This window comes from Numenius arquata, chromosome 10 (assembly GCF_964106895.1).
Source record: "Numenius arquata chromosome 10, bNumArq3.hap1.1, whole genome shotgun sequence".
Classification (NCBI taxonomy): Eukaryota; Metazoa; Chordata; class Aves; order Charadriiformes; family Scolopacidae; genus Numenius; species Numenius arquata.
Genome location: NC_133585.1, coordinates 22,311,080 through 22,334,984, shown reverse-complemented (window position 1 = coordinate 22,334,984; position 23,905 = coordinate 22,311,080). Strand labels below are relative to the sequence as shown.

General features: G+C 44.1%; 1 protein-coding gene across 2 annotated transcripts in view; it reads left to right on the top strand.

Annotated features, from left to right (window-relative positions):
• Nucleotides 1-23,905, top strand: part of SGMS1 (sphingomyelin synthase 1) — a 78,724-nt gene that overhangs the window by 43,119 nt on the left and 11,700 nt on the right. For both annotated transcript variants that reach the window (XM_074154736.1, XM_074154735.1), the window contains exon 2: nt 19,204-20,046. In XM_074154736.1, the coding sequence (XP_074010837.1) occupies nt 19,424-20,046 (623 nt within the window). In that variant the 5' untranslated portion in view covers nt 19,204-19,423. The remainder of the gene's footprint in view (nt 1-19,203; nt 20,047-23,905) is intronic.

Genomic DNA, 23,905 nt, shown 5'->3' with positions numbered 1-23,905 from the left:
GCTCTGAATCTTTCCTTAAGCCTCTCTCCTCTGAGTTTTTAGGGACAAGAGGTGCCAATTGGGATCTCAGCTGGTTTACGTGAGCCAGGAGGCCAGGAGAGTGGTAGTCCTTTGGACAAACCAGGTAACCATGCTCCATGTTGAGTAAGGACAGGGAAGACAGCCCCATTGCCTTTCGGCTACTTTGTGCCGTGGGTTCAGGGTAGTGTTTGAGAGCGGCTCTGTTGCCCTTTGAGCACTTGCTTCTGGCTTGCGGATGATTTTTTGCCAGGAAAATCAGCCTGATGGAGCACTCGCTTGTCTCCAGCTGCTTTCTGCAGCTGTCTGTATGGGAAAGAAGGTGGGAGAAATAACCGGTTAAAAATAGAAAGGCAGATTAGGAAACGTGAGGTATGGTTTCACCATACAGCCGAGCTGCTCTGACAACTCACTGCTGCCACTGAAAGGGGAAGGACTTGCTGCTGCGACTGCGCGGCCAGCTGGTTCAGCCAGCCAGGCCAGCAGAAAAAAAAACCAGGAAAAGAGCAGTTTTTCTGCCATGCAATCACCCAAGCGCAAGAGAGGAGGGTGGGGATACGAGGCAGGAGGGAGGCGATGCCTCTGAGATAAGGCTGCTCGAACTCTGCTGGCACGAGTAACCCAAGTTCAGGTGCACGGGTGCTGGAGCTGGATTCAGGTGAGCAGCTCGAAGGCTTTGTGTTGGTAACATCAGCTCTCCTGCATGCTCAGCTTGGGTTTAAAATCACAGCCACGGCACATGTGCTGCCGCTTCTAGCTGGGGCTGAGCTCATTCAGGTTAGTCCACCCAAGTTAAGAGCAAAGCCTTCAGGGGATTTACTTTGCTGTTCGAACTGTTCATATCCTGATAGTTTACCGTGAGACTTTGAGTAATTGGGAAAAAAAACCACATTAAAAAGTTCCGGGGCCTTAATTTCCCTTACTGTAAATATCTTGCTTGTTTATAATATTACACTGTCTTATAAGAGGCTTTATTTTGCAATAAGTATGTGAAACTTCAGGAAAAAGGTAGTCAACAGACAAACCAAGGATAAATACATTATGTTCTTTGTAAGCAGCAAGCTTTTTAAGCATTGCTTTTAGGAAGCGGCTGTTATATGGTGTTTTGTCAGCACCTCCTCACTCTGTGTTTATTGCTATTCCTTGTGGTTATTACTGGTCGTTGTAACTTTGTCTGGATATGTTTTTTGTTGCCTTTCCTAAAATAAGGGCAAAAGCCAGTTAAGGAAACCATTATTTTCTTTGCTGAAAAGTTTGTTTCCTGATGCTTTTTTTTTCTCTTTGGGTCTGAGGGTTTGGGTTTATTTTTGTTTGCTTTCTTTTTTTTAACTCTTTGTCAGCCTTGAGAACAGTCTGATTTCTCAAGCTGCTCGATGGCTCGGATGAGCTGCTGTTGTAGCACTCCAGCCACAGGTTGATAACCAGTGCTCGGTGCCAAATGAAGAAGGAAACATCCAGGGGCATTCCAGATAACTTGGATATCCATCCTAGATGGATCCTAAAAAGCAGCAAGCGTGCCGTACCAAGTACTCCCTGTGCAGGATAGGGTGGAGGGAAAACAGCAGTTAGTTCAACGTAGCTAAATAATATTTCACTATATAGTATTTAGTTCAGAAAACCTGTAACGTAACGCTTTCCCTGAGCAAAAAAACTTGAAGACAAACATCACTTACTCTTTTCAAGGGGGTGTAGTTATAAGATGTAGGCATAAGGATATCCAGAGCTTGGTAGAATTCGGTATCGAGTCAACTTTGTGATTTGTGAAACTGGAATTATTCTGTGTTTTAAAAGTGAATTTAAGAATTGTAGTTACTCTTTCAGCCTCTGGACAAGAATCCTGAAGACAAGCAGATAGTTTTACTCAGTTACCTTTTAAAATGCTTCAGCGTGCTTGCTTTCTTGTTACTGGGCTGCTTTTCATAACCAGAAGTAAAAATTAGTTGGTCCCAGTGACATATATAACACTATTTTCTTGTAAATTTAAGAGATCGCTTTAGCAGTCAGGCAGATTTTTCACCAGTAAGAATGCTGACACAGTTATACTTTATTAATTTTTAAAAACCATGAAGTTGAACCCAGTTAAATCCAATTTATATTGTGGAGGCTGATGCTTTGGGATTGGTGAGTATTAAACATCAAGGATGAGGAGGACTTAGTAGGAAAGCCACCAGCTAGTTAGTTTTGGTGCAACTTTGACTTCAGATTCTTAGTCTTCCCAGCTGTCTGGGTTTTTCCCTTATTATTTCTAAATCCTTTTGTGTTTTGAAATTTTCTCTTTTAATCTCAGCCACGTGCCTTTCTTCGGGGACATAGGTATGTCTGTTCTGAACTAGTCACATCCTACCTAAATCTGCAGCGAAATGGTGGCATTGTTCACACTCTGCAACGTGTTTTTGCATGTTGTACTTCAGTAAGAACAGCAAAGATCTGACCCGGGCAAGCCTTGAGAAACTTTTTGTGTTAGTACGGCTGCAGAGAGAGAATGGAGAGACGTTTCGGGTGGCGAGGTTATCTCTAGTCCTGTTAAACTTGAAGCTATGAAAAGCAGGTAGTGCACTGCAAAAGCAAAATGAGAAATGAAAGCGACTTTTTGCTTAGTTTCTTCGTCTTCACAGCTCTCCTTGCAGTTTCAGAAAACAGAAGCTGTGAAACTGTTTGCTGGGGACTGGATTTTAGAGAAATGAAGAAGCTCTGCTGGAGAGGCTAGAGTAAAATCCTCAGAACCCAGGAGAACAGTTTGCCCCTGTTTTGATTTCTGAGCTACTGAGTTTACATGAACAACCCTCTCCCAAACCATATATGTATTTACATCATGAAAATATCTTCCCCATATAATAAAAATTAAACTGTCTAGCAAAGGGACTATTTGCAAACATTTTCCCTGTATGTGACGGCCTGGCTTTTGCAGCTTGGGAAGGGAAGGTGGGAAAAGAATTGATCCAATAATTTAGGGTTACTTAAGCTAAAAGTACTCAGTTACTGAATTAGATTTATCTGGAAGAAAAGCAATGCAGACTCAGACACTTTTGTTAATGTTTAATGTTCTGTAACAGTCTTCCCAGGCATAATTGAGCCATCAGCACAGGAGCGATCCTGTCAGAGGAGTTTATTTTGAGTGATTACAGAGCCCACTGTGTCTTTCATTTCAGTGCAGCCTGAGCTAATTGATGACCAAGTCCATAATTTATTTACAGTCCTTGGGATCCTTTCAGACTGATTCTCCTTCTTTTAAAAAGCCTTGGAAGGGGAGGAGGAAGAGGAGGCTGTTGGGGCTTACTGGGCTGCTGGCGCTGCTGCCCGTCTCTCACAAAGTTATCGAAAATATTCTGCCCTCTGTTTCGGGTGATGGTTTCGCCCTGTCCTGGTTTCAGCAGCCTCTCCATTTTTTCCTAAGCCTCTTGACCTTTAATCTGGAGCGTGTGCTGCTTGGCTGGGGAGGGTCTGACGGGCAGGGCTGAAACAAGGAAAGGAGGGAGGAAAGAGCAGACACTGCCGCTGATGAAAAGAGAAAAAAGCTGCAGGAGAGCACGAACACCCACACTGGTTTTTGTCTAGGTCTCAGTTTGAGATGAATACTCCTGACTTTTCTTCTTGATTTCCACGCTTCCCCCATCCCCTTCCTGATTTTGCTCGATTCCAGCTTAATACAGTTTGTCTCCTACAGCTTGCTCTCCTGATGAATCATGGGTCTGCATCAATAAATCCAGCTTTATGCAGAGTTTAGGAATAGGGAGGAACTCCTGTCTTATAAGTACCTTACAAAACAGGTAAGCAAAAGTGATTTTATACTCAGAAATCACTTTGGGTATGAAGAGGACTTTCAGTTCTGTCAAACCTTTAAATAATCTGGGGAGGAGGCAGCCACGAGCTGATGCATGGCTCCCTGCTATTTCTGGAGCTCTAGCGGGGACCTGTTGAGCTTTATAGTCCTGTATGGTAGGAAAGAGTAGTGTGGAGTCCCTTAAAGACCTGAGCACTGCTGTCTTGGAACTTTGCATGTCTTATCCTAAAGAAGTCGCTTGTACAGCTAAGCACAGTCTTCATCCTGAAGTCATTCATCTGGCTGCAAGTTAAAGGCCGCCTCACACGTGTGGAGTAGTAAAAGGGTAATCCGGCAATATTTTAGACCACATCCTAATTTTCAAGGTGAAAGGTGGTTTTCAACTAGATACACAGTTAGTTTTCGCAACTGAGGTTTGAGATGCCGGCAGCCAGTTGTTTGAAAGCTGCCATGCCTTTTGAGTCAAACTTTGCAAATATGAGAAAGGAAAGAAGTCGTGCATTGTAAGCATGAGAACTGCAACGATATTATTTGTCATTCAACTGCCTGAAGTAAAAAATATTAAGAAAAAGGAGATGGCAGTGATTAGGGGCAAGTCTTCCATAGGTAGCTATTACTCTTCCCCGGGGAAATTTGCCAAAACAATACTTCTAACTGCTAACACTTGAAACTGTAAAGACATTGTGTTTGTGCTGGCATGCGTGGCAAAGTGCTGGAAAACAGATACAGCAACGGGTTTTAATAGGGTATTTCATAACTGCTGTCATATCTTCAGGCAGCTTTGCAGAGAAATGTGGCGGGAGGATCGTTTCAGCTATTCTGGCTTGATCACTGAACTGGTGAGTGTCCTGCCATCCCGTCTCAAGTTTTATATTTGGTGGAGATCCACGCCAAAATCATGTGATGTTTGTCTTGGGGTTTGATTCTGCCTTTCACCTGTTTGGCCTGACCAAATAATACACGAGCCAAGATGATTTCTGCTATTTCTAAGCGGTGTGATTATGAAGGTGAATAGAAATGCAACACTTGTTAATATAAAACTTCCTTGCCTGCTAACCGACCCTGAAGGCTGTGCCCTCCATTAGGGCACATAAGTCCTGGTGTCCTCAATGATTTATGCAGCATCTACAATAACAGGGCTTGCTGCTTGTGGAAGTGCATGCATTTATATTTTATGTCTCCGCCTGCCCTTCATATTTTATTTAATGAAGAGTGTAAGGAAATTGGCTAGTTGGCAAAAACTGGCTTTTAGTGTACTAAGGAAATGCAAGTTTCCTGATTTTTGAGCTGACACCGTGTGTGGCACTCCCCTCTTCTTAGGCTCTTTCTAAATATTGATCCTTTCCCATTACTTCTCCACAAAGTGAGAGCCTTCAGCCCTACTGTTGACAACCTGTCTCCTGCAGATCCCATTGTGACCTCTGGGGAGGGCAAGAAATCCCCCGTAACAGATGGGAACGTGATATCCTTATGCTCTCCTGTAGCCACTGGTCTGAGATCAGCCTATTGCCCCCCTTACATCTTAATTCACGTGGTGCTGTATGCACGGCACACCTTGTGTTCCAGCTGGGATGAGACAGGCTGCGTTACCCACCTGCACGTGCTGGGGCTGGGCTGGGCTGGTTCACGTTCCAGCCTTTGCCGTTTGCCTGTACCCGATGGGAGATTCTGTTTTTACTCCTGGGCTCTTGCTGCGAGGTCAGCCTTTTGTAATTTGGCTGCCGAAGACTGATTCAGACCAGCACAAGTTTTTCTCAGGATCAAATTAAATCCAGTCCCTACGTTGTTTCACTAATGACGGGAAATAAAACCTGTAAGACGACACTTTTTTTTAGTGCTGTTGTGGTGCCACATAGGGTGAGCTGCATATTTCATCGGGATTTCTGCCACAGTACTCTTATCCCATCACCCACATTAAATATTTGTGAATGTAGGTATTTTCAGACCCAATGAAAAGGTTTTGGAGTGCCTAAGGACAGATAATAAAATACTTTCAAATGCAAATTTCATGTGTATTTATGCTCTGCACAATCTCTGGTAATGCAGCCTCACCCCCACAAAAACCACCCAAACCAAAAAAAACCCACAACCAATAAACCCCAAATGCAAATTACTGTGACTGTTTAATATCTTTTGCTATGAACACTTAACACTTTACAGTACTTGATCTGATTGTTTCCAAAATAGTACTTTCTTTTTCCATCTGTAGTCATTTCAACAGCTCTGTATCGCTTGCAGGAGAGGCACTGTCATTACCAGAGAACTGATGGTGAATTTTCATGGAAGATCTCTTTTACGGCCTCTTATTAAAATGCTATATTTTATCAGGTTGAGAAGATCTTGGAGATGTTCTTAGGGCTTAGCTAAAAGATGCACGTCAGAGCACAGCTCAAGGATAGTCCTGTAGAGCCAGTCTGACTGTGGGATGTGTAGGTAAAGTACCAGCTATGTCAGGTTGGTCCCTACTTGTTTTGGACTCTTAAACTATTCTATTTACTAATGTCTTTAGGAGGTGTATATATGTTTCCCAGGCCTTGAGGGAGTGCTGGGTAGTCATGGAGCCTGTCACAAAGTGGCTGGCCAGAGTGTTAGTGGTGTCCTGCTCTCAAGGGCTCCTCATCAGATGAGTTTCTACAGTACTGTAATATCCTAACTGCTCCACTGCAGATTAGAAACACCAGCGTAACTCTTATTCCTTTGTTTTGTTTGCTTCCTGAGGTATGCAGCAGGGATATTGCATCCTGCTGGACATCTCTAGAGAGTGCGCCTTCTGAGTATTTACCTACAGGAAGGGCTTCTTCCCAGCAAGCCATTTACATCTTGCTGCTGAAGGTTCATTTAAAGGAGCATTGCGCTCTCCTGTGTGGCTGCTGCTTCGTTATCTACTTTGCCATTCATCGTTATCTTCAGCCTCAGCTGCTTTTTCCAACCATGCTCTGCTTCTCTTGCGATCTCCTGTTTTTTCCCACCAGTCAGCAGAGCTGTGGCTTCCCGGCCGGCACTGACCCGTCTGCGAGAGGGGAACGTCGCTCCGCTCGGCGGGGCAGGTCAGAGTTTGGCTATTTTGGAGCTGCACCTCATTGGCGTTACTCCCTCGCTTCTCTTAATACCTTGCTAATCTGGGCTTCACCCGTCTGCTTGCAGACAGCTACAGCGGCCACGTGATGGCAGATTTAAATCCTTCGTCCTCTCCCTCCCTCTCATCTCCTTCCCTGCAATTTATTTGGGTTCCTCTTTGTGTGGCTGAGAGGAGAATAGCGCCACTGGGTTTCTGCAGTTCTTTTGCTGCTGTAAATGAGCAGGGCTTGTTCTCCTTATTGTGTGTTACCTATTTGTGTAACAGGAGCTACGAAGCCCAGTCTTGTTTTTGCAGGCAAGCGGCTCAGTGATTCTTTCAGAGTGACAGGCATCCCTTAATTGATTAAATGGTTAATTCACGTGTATACTTTCTGGGAAGGAACGGTGATCGGACGCAGCTTTTCAGTTTCTAAACAATCTGAAATGATCTGAGCAAGTTGATTTGTTTGCTGCCAGCAGCGTGCGGATGGTTCCCCACAGGGAGCGACAGTTGTTACGTGCTCCATGAAGCGTGCGCGCTGTGACGTACGTGGTCCTTGGATACTTACGTTGGGCTGGATCACGGAAAAGACATGACACCTAGTGCTGCACTACAGGCCATTAACAACTCCTGCCTAATGTAGAATTTAATGAAAAGAAACAGGTTTTGAGGAGTGCATCATACAATTCATAGTGTTGTGGCTTCAGCTGAATTTACCAAAACCAGACTGACAGATGGGCCTTCCTCTCCGCTCCCTCCCCAAAAGAAAGGAGAGGAAGAGATAAGGAGATTTAGAAGTTTCGATTGAACAGCTCGGTTTGCCTTCTGGTTAAAAGAAAATGTTTCGACTAGTAAGCAAAGTTTGCTAGAGGCCGCGCGCTCGTGCTAGCAGCTGGACAGTCGTGCTGATGGTAGCAGGCTGGGTCTGATCCCTCCATCCATTCTGTGGCAGGAGAGAGGTGTATCACGTGAACAACCACCTCAAGAGGCGTCTGACTTCAGTATTTTTAATTATTTCTGGTTGTGAAGGTTGAAGGAACTGCTGACTGAGCTTTGCACTCTATCATGAGTCGCTTTGCAGCAGTTTTATGGGCTATGGGTAGGCAGTAGATGATAATATTCTCCGGTGCGGGGGGGGGGAATTTGTGAGCTGAAATATTGTTTTCATTAAATACTATTTTTAAATGTAGCTTAATTTCCATGACATGAATGCAAGCTAGTCGTACTTACCTAGTACCTTGAGCTGAGATCCTCTTGTTTGGCTGGAATTACAGGTTACTTTTAGAACTAATGTAATTAAAGAGTTCAAAACCACCCAGTTGGCCTCGTGAATCTGTTATGCAGTCATCCAGTCTTTTGTGTTCGGTGCGCCAGGCAGCGGAGTCACTGCCTGCAGAAGAAAAGATGTCCAAGAGCCATTCTGCCTGAGATACTCCCCAGGATTGTCACTGGAGTTGCTGGGTGGCTAACGGGCATCTCCATAAAGGTGTTAGGACAACACAACACAGGTGCATCTCCTATACCTCAAGTGTGTCACTAGAAAAAAAAAAATATTCAGAGGTAGTTGGATGTCTGCAGGAGGAACTTGCTTCCGAGGCTTTCAGTCGGTTATTGAAATATTCATAACTTGCAGAACAGTTAAATACCAAGATACAAGTTTCTTATTTTCTAAAATGCTTTCAAGTGATTCTGCTTGTGGTCTTGGAAATTGTTTGGCTGATACCTGGCAGTACACACAGTCATTGTCAGTGTGAAAGCAAGCGTGTTTTTAATGTTGGTTTGTGCTCTTAAAATATCTGGCAATTAAATACATTAGGAACATTTAATGTTTTGGGGAGGATGTTTGTGCATACTTATTCTTTGGGTTCAATGCTGAATTGTTGTCAGAAGCAAAAATATTGAAGTAGGATTTGCTTGTGTCACAGGATAATCCATGGCAGAGATGGCATGTCCAATGTACATCGGGAGCAGCTGGGTTTGGTTAGTCGATGGTGTTAAGATCTGGAGGCTGATACACAGATAAAGCTACTTTACAGTGCTGGGGGAGGAATATCTTGGGTTTCTGAAGTCCAGATTCTGAAATTTGGAGCTTGTTGCAGCATTGAAGTGTCACATTCGGTGGCAGCAGCAGCAGCCCTGAAACACCAAGCAACAATCATGAAATTATCTGTAACAGGGCAAAAAAAATTGGGACCCTTAGAGCAGGGAATAGAGCTGGTCTGAATTGCCATCCCTTTCTGACACACGTGCTTTTGAAGAAGGAGATGCTGGATGGCTGGACTGGAGAGGAGAGATGCATCATCTCTCCAGCTGCACTGGGTTTTGCTGAATGAACGTGAGCATGTTTTTGCCATCACGCTGGACACTGACAGTGGCCGATCTCCACTGCAAACGGCCGGATTTGGCATCCGTGCGACTAGTGGCAAAGAGAGTGAGGAAGGTGGCTGAAGTTTGGCAGGTGAGGTGAGAGAGATCTTTTTTTGCTTGTAGCATTAACCGCAAAAGGAAGGTGCCAGGGTAGTTCATCTGAATTTTCAGTAGATCTGGCTCTAGTAAGACAAGTTCCCATCACTGAGATTGTTCTTATTGGCAGTCAAAAATGCTTTTTTTTTTTTCTTTCTTTCTTACATTTTTCTAGCCTTTCCTGTGTTTCAGGTTGTTCTAGACCAAATGTGCAGTAACTGCTTTCCTCTTTGATTTCCATATTTGATTCATGGTACAACTCTGAACAGATATTGCTGGAAAGAGGAGGAATATGTGTTCAAAAATTGGATTAGGATTATTTAAACCAGAAATAATCTTGAATATTTGTGGTTTTCTGTGTTTCAGACCAGGGATCAGTATGTGTTAGATGAAACTACATTAATAAAAACAAACCCAGGAATTGTTTTGTTTTACAAAGGTAATAGCATCGAAAACTAACAATGTTTATGGTTTGCCTTTTGGGGTGGGTTTACGAATAGTAACAGCTGAAATGCAGGGAACAGCATCTTGCATGAGGATATATAGAATTCATATTTCAACTCTTGAAGCTTAGAGTCTTTTTGATCTGGGTCTGATGTGCCGGACCTCAAAAGTAGTGTATTTGAAATAAAATATTTCCAATGAAATACGGAAACTTTATTCTAGGCTGGGATTCTGAGTGTGTAAACTCAGTTTTCTTTTGCTTTCGTCATAACTGAGGGGAAGGCAGTTGCTTTGGAGGAAGGCAACTGTTGTGGTCTGGATGCTGTCTAATACGTGTCCAGTAACAAACCCAAATATTAAAAAAATGTAGCAGTTAATTGATTTAAGCCTTCAGTGAGGCTCTTATTTTTTCATTGTAGTTTCATCTGGCTCTCTTTTTCCCGATCTGCATGGCTGGTTTGGCAAAATACCCTGGCGTGTGCCTTTTAGAGCCATGTTGCCATCAGTCACAAGACTGTCCTCAGTTTCCTTAAGCAAAATGTCCCTTTGTGGTTTGATTTTTTATTTTTTTTTTAAAGTTCTTGCTACTACTTATATTCCTAGAGGCTCATCACAAATCTGACTTTCTGATAATAAATGCCTTTTAGGTATTCAATGTAGGTAGAACCCCCTCAAAACCCCAAACCACCTGAACTTGGTTGACACAGTTAAAATATTGAGTATGTTACAAACATTTAGTCTCTCCTTATTTTCTCATCTCCATCCTTCTGCCCTACCTCATTCCTTCCCCATTTCTATGCCTTGCGGGGGAGGGGGGATAAACCCACTTTTTCTGCTTTTTTCTGTGTTACATCTGTTTTCTTTCGGTGCATCTGTTTTCCTTCAGAGGTCTTCTGTTGGGTGCGATAAATGTAAGGAGATTTGGATAGCTTCAAGAGGATGGTTTCATCCTCGTTAGTAAGGGAGTTAGCTCAGAGGTTGGACGAGGACACGGGGCTCTATTTCCAGCTCTGCCCTATCTCCGGCTGAACCAGATCCCAAGGCGTAACGCAGACGGGTGTTCAGCTGTTTTGGAGAGAACAGCCAGAGCTTGCTGCTGCCTGAGCACAGAAAGCCCAGAAACACTCCGGGTTGCTTCGGTCCAGAAACCAGCTGTGCCAGGTTTTCAGCACAGCACGTGTGGGGTTTTTTGGGATCCATGGGGTTTTTTGCTTGTGCATAGCAAAGAAGCAACTGATGTGGTGGGTGTGTTGAGTCCTGCTGTAGAAGCCTCCACTGAAGAGTTAAGATCCTGGTGTCGAAGCAGATTACCCACATGTAAGGATTTGTGACCATCTGTTAATATTTTCCCGTACCCCTTTGCATCTGGAGGGCTGAAATAGTACAAACCCACTTTCTCTCAAGGATAATATTCTTAGGAGGAGAATGTAGTTGTGGGGTGTCCCACCCTCGTGCAAATTAACTTTGTGGTGTTATTTGCATCTTTCTTGCACAGAACTAAAAGCATTTGGGGCGGGGAGTTGGGAGGTGGGTTTCCTATTGCAGCCATCCAAAAATAAGCTAATATTCATCTGGCTTCTGTTGCAGGTGTTACTTTACTTTTGGATTTATAACTTGGGATTGTGGTACACAATACAAAACGAGACGTGTGCTTGGGCTCTCCCTGCTGTAGGCGGAAAGCCCGTCGCTGTTCCTGTGGGTGCCAGCTGGGGCTCTGGTCCTGGCGCCTGGCTCTCCCTCCGGCATTTGAGGAGACTTTTCAGTCTGAAACAATTGTTTGTAACTTAAACCAAAGGCAGGACCTGCCCTCCCCACCCCAATCCTTTCCACCCCCGGATCACTTGAAGCAGGATTTCCGTAGTGTCAAAACAAAAGCCCTTCTTAGCAACTGCTCCCATGATGAGGTCAGCTGTAGCCTTCTTGTGAGTGTTTCCTGGTTTCCATAACTACTTCCGAGCCCAAGGAAGAAGAAGAGGGAGGAAGAAAGTTGAGCGAAAAGATGTAGGGCTGTGAAGAAGCGAAGAGATGAGGCTTGATCAGGTCAGGTGTCTCTTGTCACCTAGCACAGAACTTGTGCGTGTATGTACCTATACACATACACCCAGGCATTATCCACAATGCGTTTTTGTAGCGGAGAGACTCACTAGCAGTGTTTCCCATCTGAAGATGAGCTGTTTGGTTATTCCGGTTTGATGCAAGTACTTTTGTTTGGAAATCCTCGGCACTGAACTCCACGCTTGGGTTCAGACCTGTTTTACTGAGATCCCGGCCTATACGTGGATTTCCTTTTTTTTTTTTTTTTTTTGTTAAATTAGGGTAGGAAATATACAATGGAGGTTTTTTTTCTTCTTCCTATAGAGTACTTTAGAAAAAATGGGCTGTTCAGGGATTTATGTAGTATGCAGGCAATTTTTTTTTCTCTCTGGAGCTGCGTAAGTAGCTATTCAGGGTATGTGGGCGTTGCTTCACATATTGATCCCAGCTTTTCTTTTTCTTTTTCTCGTAGTAGTAATTCTGCTTGCTCTGACTCTGTGTCCATGGGGCAATGTTTTCCATCTGGGACTGACCTTGGAAACCTGTCTCGGAGCTCTGTGAAACTCGTGAGCCTATCTGTGCCTCAATTTTATACTTACAGATATTTTGTATTTGTATTTAAAGCACAAAACCAGCTTTATTGCAACGTTTAAAATGCCAGCAGTCGCTTGTGTGCTAGTGGTGCAGCCTTTTGCAAGGGGCAATCTCTGGTTTGGAAGCAAAGCTATCCTGGAGGGAGGGAAGCAATTTGGTACGTTGCTTGAGAGCTCGTTAGTGATATCCAGCACATAATTTGTGGCTGGCATCGCCCTTTCATTGTAAATTGGCGTGCAGAGGTGGTTTGCAAGTACAGGATGTCCAGTTGTTGAGGTGTCGGCACGTTATTGTTAGTGATGATACATTGCCTGTAGAGGAGGTGACTTCAGCGGTGATTCAGACCTTCCTGTTACGAACAGTTTGGTTTGTGCTGTAAAAATGCAGGACGAGAGCTCCCACCTTTCATCCAAAGTATTCAGGCTCTGTGTAATTTCTGCTCAGCGGGGGGGTTTGGGGAATTCACCTGTGGGTTGCTTTCTAAAGCATTAAAACTTCAATCCTTACAGCAGTTTGATTTTCTCCTGCTTACATCTGGGCACACGTCAGTGTGCATCTCAGCGTTTGTTTTCCGAGGGAGAAAATGTTACTATTTTATCTTCAAACTGTGCTTATCCCTAGACCTCACTCATTTTAACACTATTTTTTACTAGTGGTTTTATCATCTCAGCTTTGATGGGGTGTTTGGGAAGGGTGCTCAGTGTTGCAACTGAAACACACCCACTGCCTCTGAAAGGGTTTGAAAATCTCCTTGGTTCCCAGTGAGGAGCTTATCGCCGTTTCTGAAATGGCTGGTTATTTTACTGATTTCTATAGTGACTGTTGCCTTGGCAGCAAAGTTCCTCGCTTAGAGAATAAACGCACTGTACAAACAGGAGGAAGGCATGATTTGATTTGAGAAGACTTAGGTTTTCTTCAATTGGGTTTCAAAGTGCTTTAGGAGAAGATTGGAGACGAAGAAACTGGTTTGAGGCGTCTTTCTTTTGTTGTTTTAGGTGGATGTGGCTTTGTCTCACTGGTGTTAATTGCAAGACGTGTAGTGCTATCTGCTTGCAAATGTAGGGGTAATAGGGAACAGTGTGTTAACCCGTCAGCCAGCTCCGGGGTTGTGGAGGGAGGTTACTGCTCCATGGATCCTGCAGCTATCCCAGACAAAGTCTCGTGCCACCTGCCCAGGGAATGTCTGTCACTCGCTCAGCGGTGAGCCCGTGGATTTTGAAATGCAATCTGAAAGAGTGATGTCCAGCGTGAGTACTTAGCTATCCTCCAAGCAGAGCCAGGGACAGAGAACCACAGTTTCCTGCACCTTAGCCACCAAGCCAAGTGTGGAGATGTAGCCAGCTGATGATTTGTTGCTGATTATCTTGTCCTTTAGCCAGAGAGATGGATGCTCCCATGGTCCATGGATGGTCCTTATGCCCAACCACATCTCGGCCAAGCAATGCAAAAGAGAACAGGTCTTGATACTCGAGTTCATGTAGCGCGTTCTCAAATACTTGCTTCACCCACTGGGGTGGCCGTGGTCATGGTTATTACAGCACCCATATGGGCAGATTGAAGTGGGGGTGGGAAATACTCCCTGTCGGGAAAAGTGGAAAAGGATCTGAGAATTTTGAGTTAGCACTATAATGTTTGCTGGGAACAGGGGGAAAAAGGTCACGTAAATACGAGGAGGTGGGGACCTTTGCTAAAGTTGTTTCATCCTGCTCAGTCTTGTCGTGTGGGTATTTTGAGATACAGGTTTTATGTGGCATCATTATCATAGTGCAGTTGGTATTATTATGATAATCGCATTGTTATTTATAATTCATTATCAGATACAGGGAGTGTAATGAAGCAGATCTGTTGTGGATGGTGTCGCGGGCGGAGTGATTAACTTCACTCGTAGGAGAGAAGCAGCGAAATATTTATTAATATAAAATACTGATTTAACAAAGTTTGATGGTGAATGCGACAGTGTTTTATGAGATTCGATGGGAAGGTACACTTGGTTATTTACTGCAGAGAGGACAGGGTCAGACACGCTGTCGGGGAGACCCTCCCGTTGAGTCAGGCGGTTCAGAAAGGACCCCCTTGGTTTCTAAACTCCTTCCCAGAGAGGAGTCTGGGTGAGGCTGGATCCAGTCCTGGTCCCAGGCTTGGTCAACGGTTTATGGCTAAAGGATTATACAATCAATCCTTTATATCACTTAGCTAAGGTTTCAGAATTAGCATGCTATTAGTCACTTACCGAGAGTCTGTTGCAGCAAGGAATCTCTCAACCTCGAGGAGTAGAACCTTAAGCGAGTGTCCCCAGGGGGGACCCTGGCGTGCAGGAGAGCTCCAAGGGCTCTGGGGCTGTCCACTGTCTATAGAGTGAGATCATTGACCGAGAGCCATATTCCCATGGGAACAAACTATCTCGGTCCCCGCTCCAGACAGTGTTCTGGCTGCATTGCCAGCCATCCCCCGAAGTCCAGGTGCAATGGTTATGGCCTGAGCAGGAGCTGGGGAGGGGAGAAGGGGGAGAGCACACCTCCAGGGCTGCAGGGAGTGTTTTTGTTGCCTGGCCCAGGCTGACAACCCCTATCAGGGCTGGATGGCTGTGTGCCCATCCCCTTGCCCTGTCCCTGTGCCTTGCTGGGGCAGTGGGACAAAGCTGAGCTGGTGGATGTGGCCTGGCAGCACCTGATGCCCATCCCTACTTTCCGTCTTCAGCTTTTGTGCGGGCAGAAGACCTTTTGTGGAAGCAAGGGGCCAGCAAGGGCTATTAGTCTCCTGTATCACTTCTGTAAACCTCACCCAATCAAGCTTTTATGAACACATGAGAGAAAACAAGGTATTTTTAATGTGACAAGCTGAAAGGTGTTAGTAAAGAAGCTTTTGCCTATTCCTCCCCCATTAGACAGGCTGTGAAATGGAGGTTTGAATGATAGGTGTTCATTAGAAATTTTAGTTGCTTTTCCTCATTTTAGCTCTCAATGATAATGACTCCACAGCCTGTGTCCTCAGCAGAGTATTGTCTTTCCTCCAAGCCTTCCTCCCATGGGTATTGGTTACTCTGCTTTTACAAAAGGTGCTCGGTAGTGATTTACGTGCTGGTGGTGTGATAGCAGCGGGCTGGGATTGCACCTGCCCAGCGCTCCCAGAAACATCATCAGCAAGGACTGAAGCTTTCTGCTCAGTACCCTCTTGCTCCTCGGGGAACCTCGTGCCATAGCTGTCTGTCCATCCACAGAGGCCGAGATGGAGTGAAAGTGTGTGCCTCTGTGTGTGAGATGGGATTTCTCGTTGTTAAAACCAACAAAGACTCTTAGGAGATACATTTATATTTTATATTCCATAAAGACACAAAAATTGTAGTTGAGCAATCTTTATTCTTTTGTCCAGTACCTTTAATAGCATTACTGATGGTGAGTTTAAAGGACAAGTAAGTTTCTGAATTGACTGTAAATTTTAGCAATATTGCTAAACCCTGCAGTTTTACTGCAAAACACGTTTGCTGTTTCTCATAACACTGCCAGGCCAGGAATGATGGGCTTACACCAGCATATTATGACTCTTGTGCCAGTATCAGAGCACTATTTGCAGCTGGAAACAGATTTTTGCTCTTAGGTTCCACACAGAGCTCGTCTTAAAATCTACTAGCTCAGCGGCAGGAGATGCATGTGCATTGTGAGTAAGGAGATGTCATTTGAAGGTCAGCTACAGGCTTCTGACCAGTAATGAATTCAGCCCTTTGCATTGTGTCTTTGGGATCCTGAATCCTTAAGCACACAGGAGGCTTGTGGTGTGTGGTCAGGGGCTGCACAGAAAGGCTGGTGTGTTAGGAGGATGACGGTTAAAGGTCCTTTCCTCCTTTCTGAGTAGTTTGGGAAACGGTGATTCGGTCGCTCCAGCATTTAAAATGGAAAAGATTTAATATTGCCCCACCTCGTGGTGAACAGTGCTCTGACAACCCCAAATCCGTGCTGAATTTAGAAAGTGAAACTTGGGAGAGGCAGCCGATGTAGCTGTTAAATGGCATGGGAAAATGAGGTTCTGCTGCAGACCAAGAGCCCAGGTGTTGTAATAGGATTAAAAAATAAATAAATTGGGGTTTTACCAAGATTATAAGGCGCTACTTTGGAAACAGCAAGCTGGTAGAGAAATCATAGAATCATAGAATCATCTAGGTTGGAAAGGACCTTTAAGATCATCTAGTCCAACCATCAACCTAACACTGATTTAAAAAAAAACAAAAAAACAAAAAAACAAAAAAACCAACCAAACCAAACCAACAAAAGGAAACCATAGAACCCCCCCCCCCCCCATCACTAACCCATGTCTCTAAGCTCTATGTCAACCTGTCTTTTAAATACCTCCAGGGATGGTGCCTCAACCACTTCCCTGGGCAGCCCATTCCAAGGCTTAATAACGCTTTCAATGTAAAAATGTTTCCTAATTTCCAATCCAATATCCAAAATTTTCCTAATACCCAAGTCTATTAGGTGTGCAGTTTATGGTGCTGCATCTCATGGATTTCAACCTGAGTTTTGACCCTGGGACAAGAGTGAAAGTGTGTGTTGCATTTTCCTTCATATAGACACCAACTCCTTGAGTGCGTTGCTTGAGACTGAAACACTGAAAACAGTGGATGTCAAAAAGGTGAAGGTGTTTCCACCTCCTCGGTCTGCATTGAGCGAGTGGAGCCACAGGCATTAGTAAACAAGGTGGCTCGAGGCTGACATGCACAGACTGAGGCCAAAGGGGGAGCTGGAGGCAAAACATCTTCCCATAACTGCTGGTGACACCAACAACGCTGCCCGTCATGGAGCAAGGAGGCAGAGTTCATGCTTGAGCTTTGTGTTGTGCCTGGTGCCAGACCCAGGATTTCAGGTGCCCTGTGACAATGTGACTGCAGTGAGTAGGTCAGAGCCTGGTGTGGGGAAGAGCTGAGCTGCTCTCCCTCAGTCAAAGTCTTGTAGGAGTTTCTAATGTGGGTTAACATGCATAATTCAATCCATCCGTTTTTTTCCATGTTCAGAGCTGTGTAACTAAATACCAATTTGCTAAACACAACTTGAATAATGAAGTGATCCATGGCTAAAAGCCTTCCTCAGTACATATAATCCCACTGAAAAAAAAAAAAAAAAAAGAAAGAAAATAGAGCTGTATCCTCTCTTTTGCTGTTTTAAAACAGCAAAGATATTCGCAAGGGGAATATTCATTTTCATCCCTGTTTTCTCCACAGATTTACATACCCGTGTGTCCCTGGCGTGCCCAGCAAGTGAGAGGTGGTGTACGCAAAGTACCAAAGTACTGCCAGCCCTTCACCCAAAGCTTTTTCTTTTCTCAATCACCAGATATTCCACAGAGAAACAGATTAAAAACTGCACCATGTGTTTCTTGCTCAGTTTAGACATAACAGGTCAAAAAATATACTGAAGTGCAGTGTGGTCACGTTTTGCATGGGAGGGTAGCTCTGTATCTGTTTTGTAGCACTTCTCAAATCATGCCAGTAGTGTAGATTATTTTGGTTTTCCTCAATGACATCTTTGCTCCCCGCCATGAAACACAAACATCTGGTAGCTTGTAAGAGGCTAAAAATATTCTTTAAGCTGATAAAGGCATGATATGACTTTTGAAAATATGAAGTGTGTTTTCCCCATGCTGTTACTTTCTCTAAGGCACTTTGTGTTTCTGATGCCGCAGCCTCCTGCAGGAGAGACTTGGTCCGTGGGAAGGCGGGCTGGGGACAGGGGTTCTCACTGTTTTCTTCTCATTTCTCTAGGGAAGACTGTTTTTTGTTTGCTGAATAAACATCTCAAACCTGTGAATTTGCTGGTGGCATTCACTGCCACGTGATCACCACCTTGTGCTAATGATTTTGTTGCTTGTGGGTCAAAAATGCAAGAAGAGGTTCCAGCAAGTAACATCTATTTTCCTGTAATTTTTTTATTGGAAGTGATCAGCTTTTCTAAGCCTCCTAAGCTATTTTTGTAGTTAATCGGGTATAGAAATTTTTTACCTAGTTCCTTTTTTTTTTTTTTTCTTTTAATGAAGTTTCATTTTTCTACTGGTTCCTTTTTTAGCTGATGACAAACGTTTATTTGAATTGTAGCAGTATAGTGTTGTATATTATATAGTATGTCTAATATAGCAGTGTATTATTGAATTGTAGTATGGAAACTGTAAAATTTACCTTGAAGAGCTGCGAAACATCTGCTAGAGTCCTGCAAACCTAAATGTTTTGGTTTGTTTTCAGGCTCACCTCGTTGGGTATTGATTTTCCTGCTCATGCTTTGGCCCAGAGAGTATAACCTTGCTTATCTACAGCATTTTTTAATTTTTTTTTGGTGTTTCTGACCTGTAGAAAAGTGGGGTTTGTGGTACACTAGATATTTTTGCCTTGCAGAACACAAGCCAGGCTTCCTATTCAATAACTGGGTGCAACACATGGCATTAAGATACCAGTCTGTAAGGGGAAGAGGAGGTGTGTGACACAAATAACACTAAACATTTGCTGTGTATGATTTTAAGAGGCGTTTGGGGACTGGTTATGGACCAGAGCTGCATAGTAATAGAAAATTTAACAAATATAGAGCAGGGAGGAGTCCTTCCCACAGCCACAAAATGGTGTTTATAATACAAGACTTAAAGCTCTTGAGAAATCAGTGACAAGCTCGGAGAGGACAGTGCTGTGTGTACAAGGCTAGAGCTCAATTCAGTTAGTCTTCTCCGTGCCAGAGTCCAGCTATTGTTTTTGCTGTAATTTTGTATTTAAACATGAATTGCAAACTATTGCTAAATGCTGTCCTAATGACTGGGTTTGGGTTTTTCTCCTCCTCAGGAAGAAGAGTGCCAACACAATTATGAAGTGAACAGTTTCCTATGTTTGCCACAGCACCTGGATGCTCGTATCAGATGATTAGAGACAGGGACTTGCCTCTTGCCAAACTGCTTCCTTGGACAAGATGAAGCCAAGGAGGAGCTTTCTGATGCGCTGGAGTCGCAGTGACTGCTGCCCAATTTAAAATCGATGTCAGATTGTGCCCCAGCTGCCTGGAGAGATGAAAGAAGTGGTGCTGTGGTCACCCGAGGAGGTGACAAATTGGCTCACGGAAAATGCTGTGCCGGAATATTGTGAGCCGTTGAAGAGCTTCACCGGGCAGGATTTGATCAACCTCACGGAGGAGGATTTTAAGAAGACACCTCTCTCCCGCGTGTCTTCTGACAGCGGCCAGCGGCTATTGCATATGATTGAAACTTTAAAAATGGCTCACCACATGGAGGCTCACAAAAACGGGCACGTCAATGGGCACATCCGCGTCAGCGTGAGCAACACTGCACGTGAGAATGGCTTCAGCAGTAAAATGAAGCTGAACGGGATGCCAAATGGGTATAAGAAGGAGATGATCAAGATCCCCATGCCAGAGCCAGAGCGCTCACAGCATCCTGTGGAATGGGGCAAGACTTTCCTGGCTTTTATTTATGCACTTTCTTGTTTCGTATTTACCACAGTGACTATCTCAGTCGTTCATGAACGAGTGCCTCCCAAGGAGGTGCAGCCTCCCCTACCAGATGCATTTTTTGATCGCTTTGATCGAGTGCAATGGGCTTTTTCTATTTGCGAAATCAATGGCATGATCCTTGTAGGACTGTGGTTTGTTCAGTGGCTGCTCTTAAAATACAAGTAAGTAAAACCTTTTGAAAACCAAGTGCTAGCATATACCTCTGGTAGCTTTTGGAGGTCAGATACTGGTTTACATCCAAATAAAACAAAGCTTCTTGTGATCTTTCTGATTTTGGTTTCCCAAACTGAGATAGATATCACGACATAGGCAGACTGCTGTTTGTGCGGGCTGTTTGTGCAAAAGGAAGAAGCTCAGTCCAACTGCTACCTAAAAAACTAAGAAATAGCCCTGGTCTTGTTTGCACAATTAACTAGAGCCCCTGTCATGTGTGAGAAGTTATGAACTGGATGTAACGATATTCTTAACTGGGTTAACTGGCCTGTCTGTTTAGAGGGAGTGCAGCTCACGCTGTTGTGAACACAGCTGCAAGCCAACTTGTGATGGATTTAGTGTCTCTATAGTTTCCTTGATGTATAGACCTACCCTAAGTTTATGGTACCCTTGGACAAAACCAACAGGCAGTGGTTTTGCACCTAAACAGCACTGCAAGAAAAAGTGTTGAAGTACTTGACATTAGATGGGACAGGCAATGTCAAACACAAAGTATGTCGAAAGCTAATCATAAAATATGCAAAAGCACAGATATGCAATGAATTTGCAAGGTCTTAGCGGTTTTCTGCCTCTTTGCTCGTACAGGTCAGAATTGCAAAGGTGAATTTCCCTGCCAATGGAAGTAACCTACAGCTTACCCTCTACAGAATGTATGCAGATGCTTAATTTTGGGTATTGCTGTAAATCCACACCTTGGGCTGTCTTACCGCAAGTGTCTGATATATAAACCTTTGAGGCTGCCATGGCTATGAATGGAGTGTTAAAAGTCAAGTGGCTTTAAGCAATATGAGGTGGCATTTCACCTTGCCTTTCAAAAACCAGGCACAAGCATGACCCTGTAGCTGCCCAGCCCAAATCTCATTCTTTACCTGTTCAATAACTCTTTTTTTGCGACCCCTGTATAGGAAACTGAGGAAGGAATGTAATTTGGGCCCCACGGTGTGAAATACAAGATTCTTCGGTTCACATGATTTTGTAATGACCTTAGAATTATAGATTTGCCTTTTTAAAAGAAATAGAAACAGAGGCAAAAATGGATCACTTGCCCTTATAATGGAGAAAAACATTAAAACTTAAACTTAAGCATGTGCTTCACCAGCTTCATAAGGTACAGGCAGCTTGAGAAGAGAATTGCTGGGGCAGGATACCCTTGTGCAACACAGCTGTGGATTTCTGTAGGAACGTGGCAAACGTTTAAATAATCCACAAGACTGAGATGACGGTTTATTCATCTTTTCTGCTACTTTATACTACTTCATGTATTTTATCAGGTGACATTTTAAAACCGTTGTACGCTTTTACAGAGGTGGTGTTCCTGAAAGGAAAGTTTCTAGAATGGTTAAAAAACCTGGAATTTCTTTTTTTTTTTTTAATGTTCACATATGTACAGGAGGAAGGATTTACCCCAGCTTGGCCTCTCGTTTTGTTTATGGCTGTAAGCTCCAGTATCACTTTTCTGTTGGTAACTGCTGTGCTACCAACTGCACTCCTCTCCCCACTGCTCCAGCTGCCCATGGTGAACGTGGGGACTATTAACTTTCTTGCCATCTCTCAGCATAAATGTTGTTCAAAACCAAGGGAAGAATCTAGAGAAGGTGACATGGGATTGCTCTCAAGAATGAGGTGTCAGGTTAATAGAGCAATATGAGGGATCAAATGTCCTGTGATGAAGCTGAGCAGAGTTTTTAGATTAAGAACAGCAGAGTCCTTAAGGTTGTTGGTGATTTTGAAACAGTGAGACATGGGTTGACTTGATCATAAAGTATTTTGGTATCATTGATAGACGTGAAGATTTCCCATCCCCCCCCCAACTTCCCCCCTCCCCCCCGTGTCCCCATTTGCTTTTATGTGTTTATTTTTACTTGCTTTAGAAGGGCTCTTTCTGGTGTTAGGGGAAGATGCCAGGGAGTCGCAGAGCTTTCCATTCCCAGTATCACCCAGCCCTGGAATAGGCTGGTCAGCGCTGGTTCAGTGTGTGTACTGGTTTGGAGACCAAAAGTCTTCTTTTATGTCAATGAGCAGATGTATCAAAGTCCGAGAGTCCTAAGCTGTCAGTAAGCAGCAGAAAGGGAAGAACGGAAGAGGCGCTCAGGGACAGGAACAGGAGCACAGTGAGGTGGCTTTATCTGGAGGACCTCATTCTCGTGGTTTTGGATGGTGAGCCGCTAAGTGCAATAAAAAGAGCTGAGTCACTTTTGTGGCATGGGTTATCACCTCCCTTTGAAACTTAATTCAAGAATAAAGAGCGGGAATTAAGCCAGCTAGACCTTCCTCACTTCTCTGACCTCTGATGGTGTCAGGGATAGCCATTGCCACACTTCATTCGAGATCTGAAGATAACATGTGAAGGCAGGTGATTGCTGGGCAGGATGAGACCTGGTTCCTCGCCTGCTCAGATGATAGAGATACCATTCATGGGTGTCTCCAAGTGCAAGCTCAGGGTCACTGATGAACCAGCAGCATTGTTACCCGTGAGCTCAACTGCAGTCAGTGATTGAGTTGAACCTTTGACCAAAGGAGGCGACTTCATAGTTTCAGACTTTTCAAGAAAACACTTTTCTTTGCCAAGCAGTGAAAATCCTATTGCTTATCCTACCATATCCATTATTTGCCAATAACCTGATTTCATCCAAGCTGAGCCTGCTGTTCTCCCAAGCAATGAAGGATGATAGAGATGTGTCATTCGTGATACTGATGACTCAGGTCTTCCTTGTTTAGTCCAGAGATTGCATGATTATGTTGAATAGGACCTACATGTCTTCTCTTTCGGACTGCAAAGTTGAGGCCAAAATGGAAGGAGGTCTTGAGTGTGTCTGTCCAGGTAAGCACAGTGCAGGGTTTCCCTTGGCCCCTGGTACTGCTTTCTTGCCTGAAAATTAATTTTACCTTCAGGTAGAGACTGGAGTTTCTGTCTGGCTTCGGGGCAAGGTGCTGGAATTGGTGCAAGGAAATCAGTGACAGCTTTCTTTGAACATCCCTATAGAATACTGCCCATGGCATTGGGTTGGTTTGGTTTCTCATCAGAAAGCAGGAGCCGGGTGGGTGTGCAGGTCTTGGCTGGGGACTCTGGGCTGCCCAAGCCTTTTTCTGCAGATACCATGGGGAGCTCGAGAAGTCCAGGCGAGCTGCTGAGGCAGAATTAACTTCTCTGGAAAGCATTCCCAGATGTTTTGGGAGAAGTAAAAATCTGGGGTTTGGCCACGCTTGACATCTGATTCAGTCTGCACACTCAGGGGCTTGAAAAAGCAGTGTGCTCTCTGCCTGCATTAGAGGAGGTCTGGATAGTTGTAATAAAAGTTTTCTTGGCCAGTAATACGCTTAGAGGTTGTATGAGCTGGCTCATAATCACACACGTGTGCGCACACACAAATTCTTTTGAGAAAGGAAAATGAGGCTTTTAATAGGGTTTTGGGTTTTTTTATATTACAGTACAGAGCACATTGATACAGATTTTTCCTAAACTAAAACATGCTAAATCCAGCTAAACTAAGTAGGTTCGTGGGTAATTTTAATAAAAAAGAAGTTCAGTGCCCAATAAAACACTGCCGCATCTTCACTCTCTTGAACTACAGTGCTGCTCAGTCTTTAATCGCCAACCCCCCTGTTTGTCTTTATACCAGGTTATAAAGCAAAGCAAGTTCATGGCTGGTTATAAAACCAGGCACAAGTGTGAGAACTTTATTGGATCACCCTTCTGAGAGAAAAATTCCCCATACAAGACACAGAGGAAAGCCACTGCCCCAATGGCATGGTGCCTTCCACTCTTAAATTTCAGTCCATGGAGCTACATTAATAAAGTATAATTTT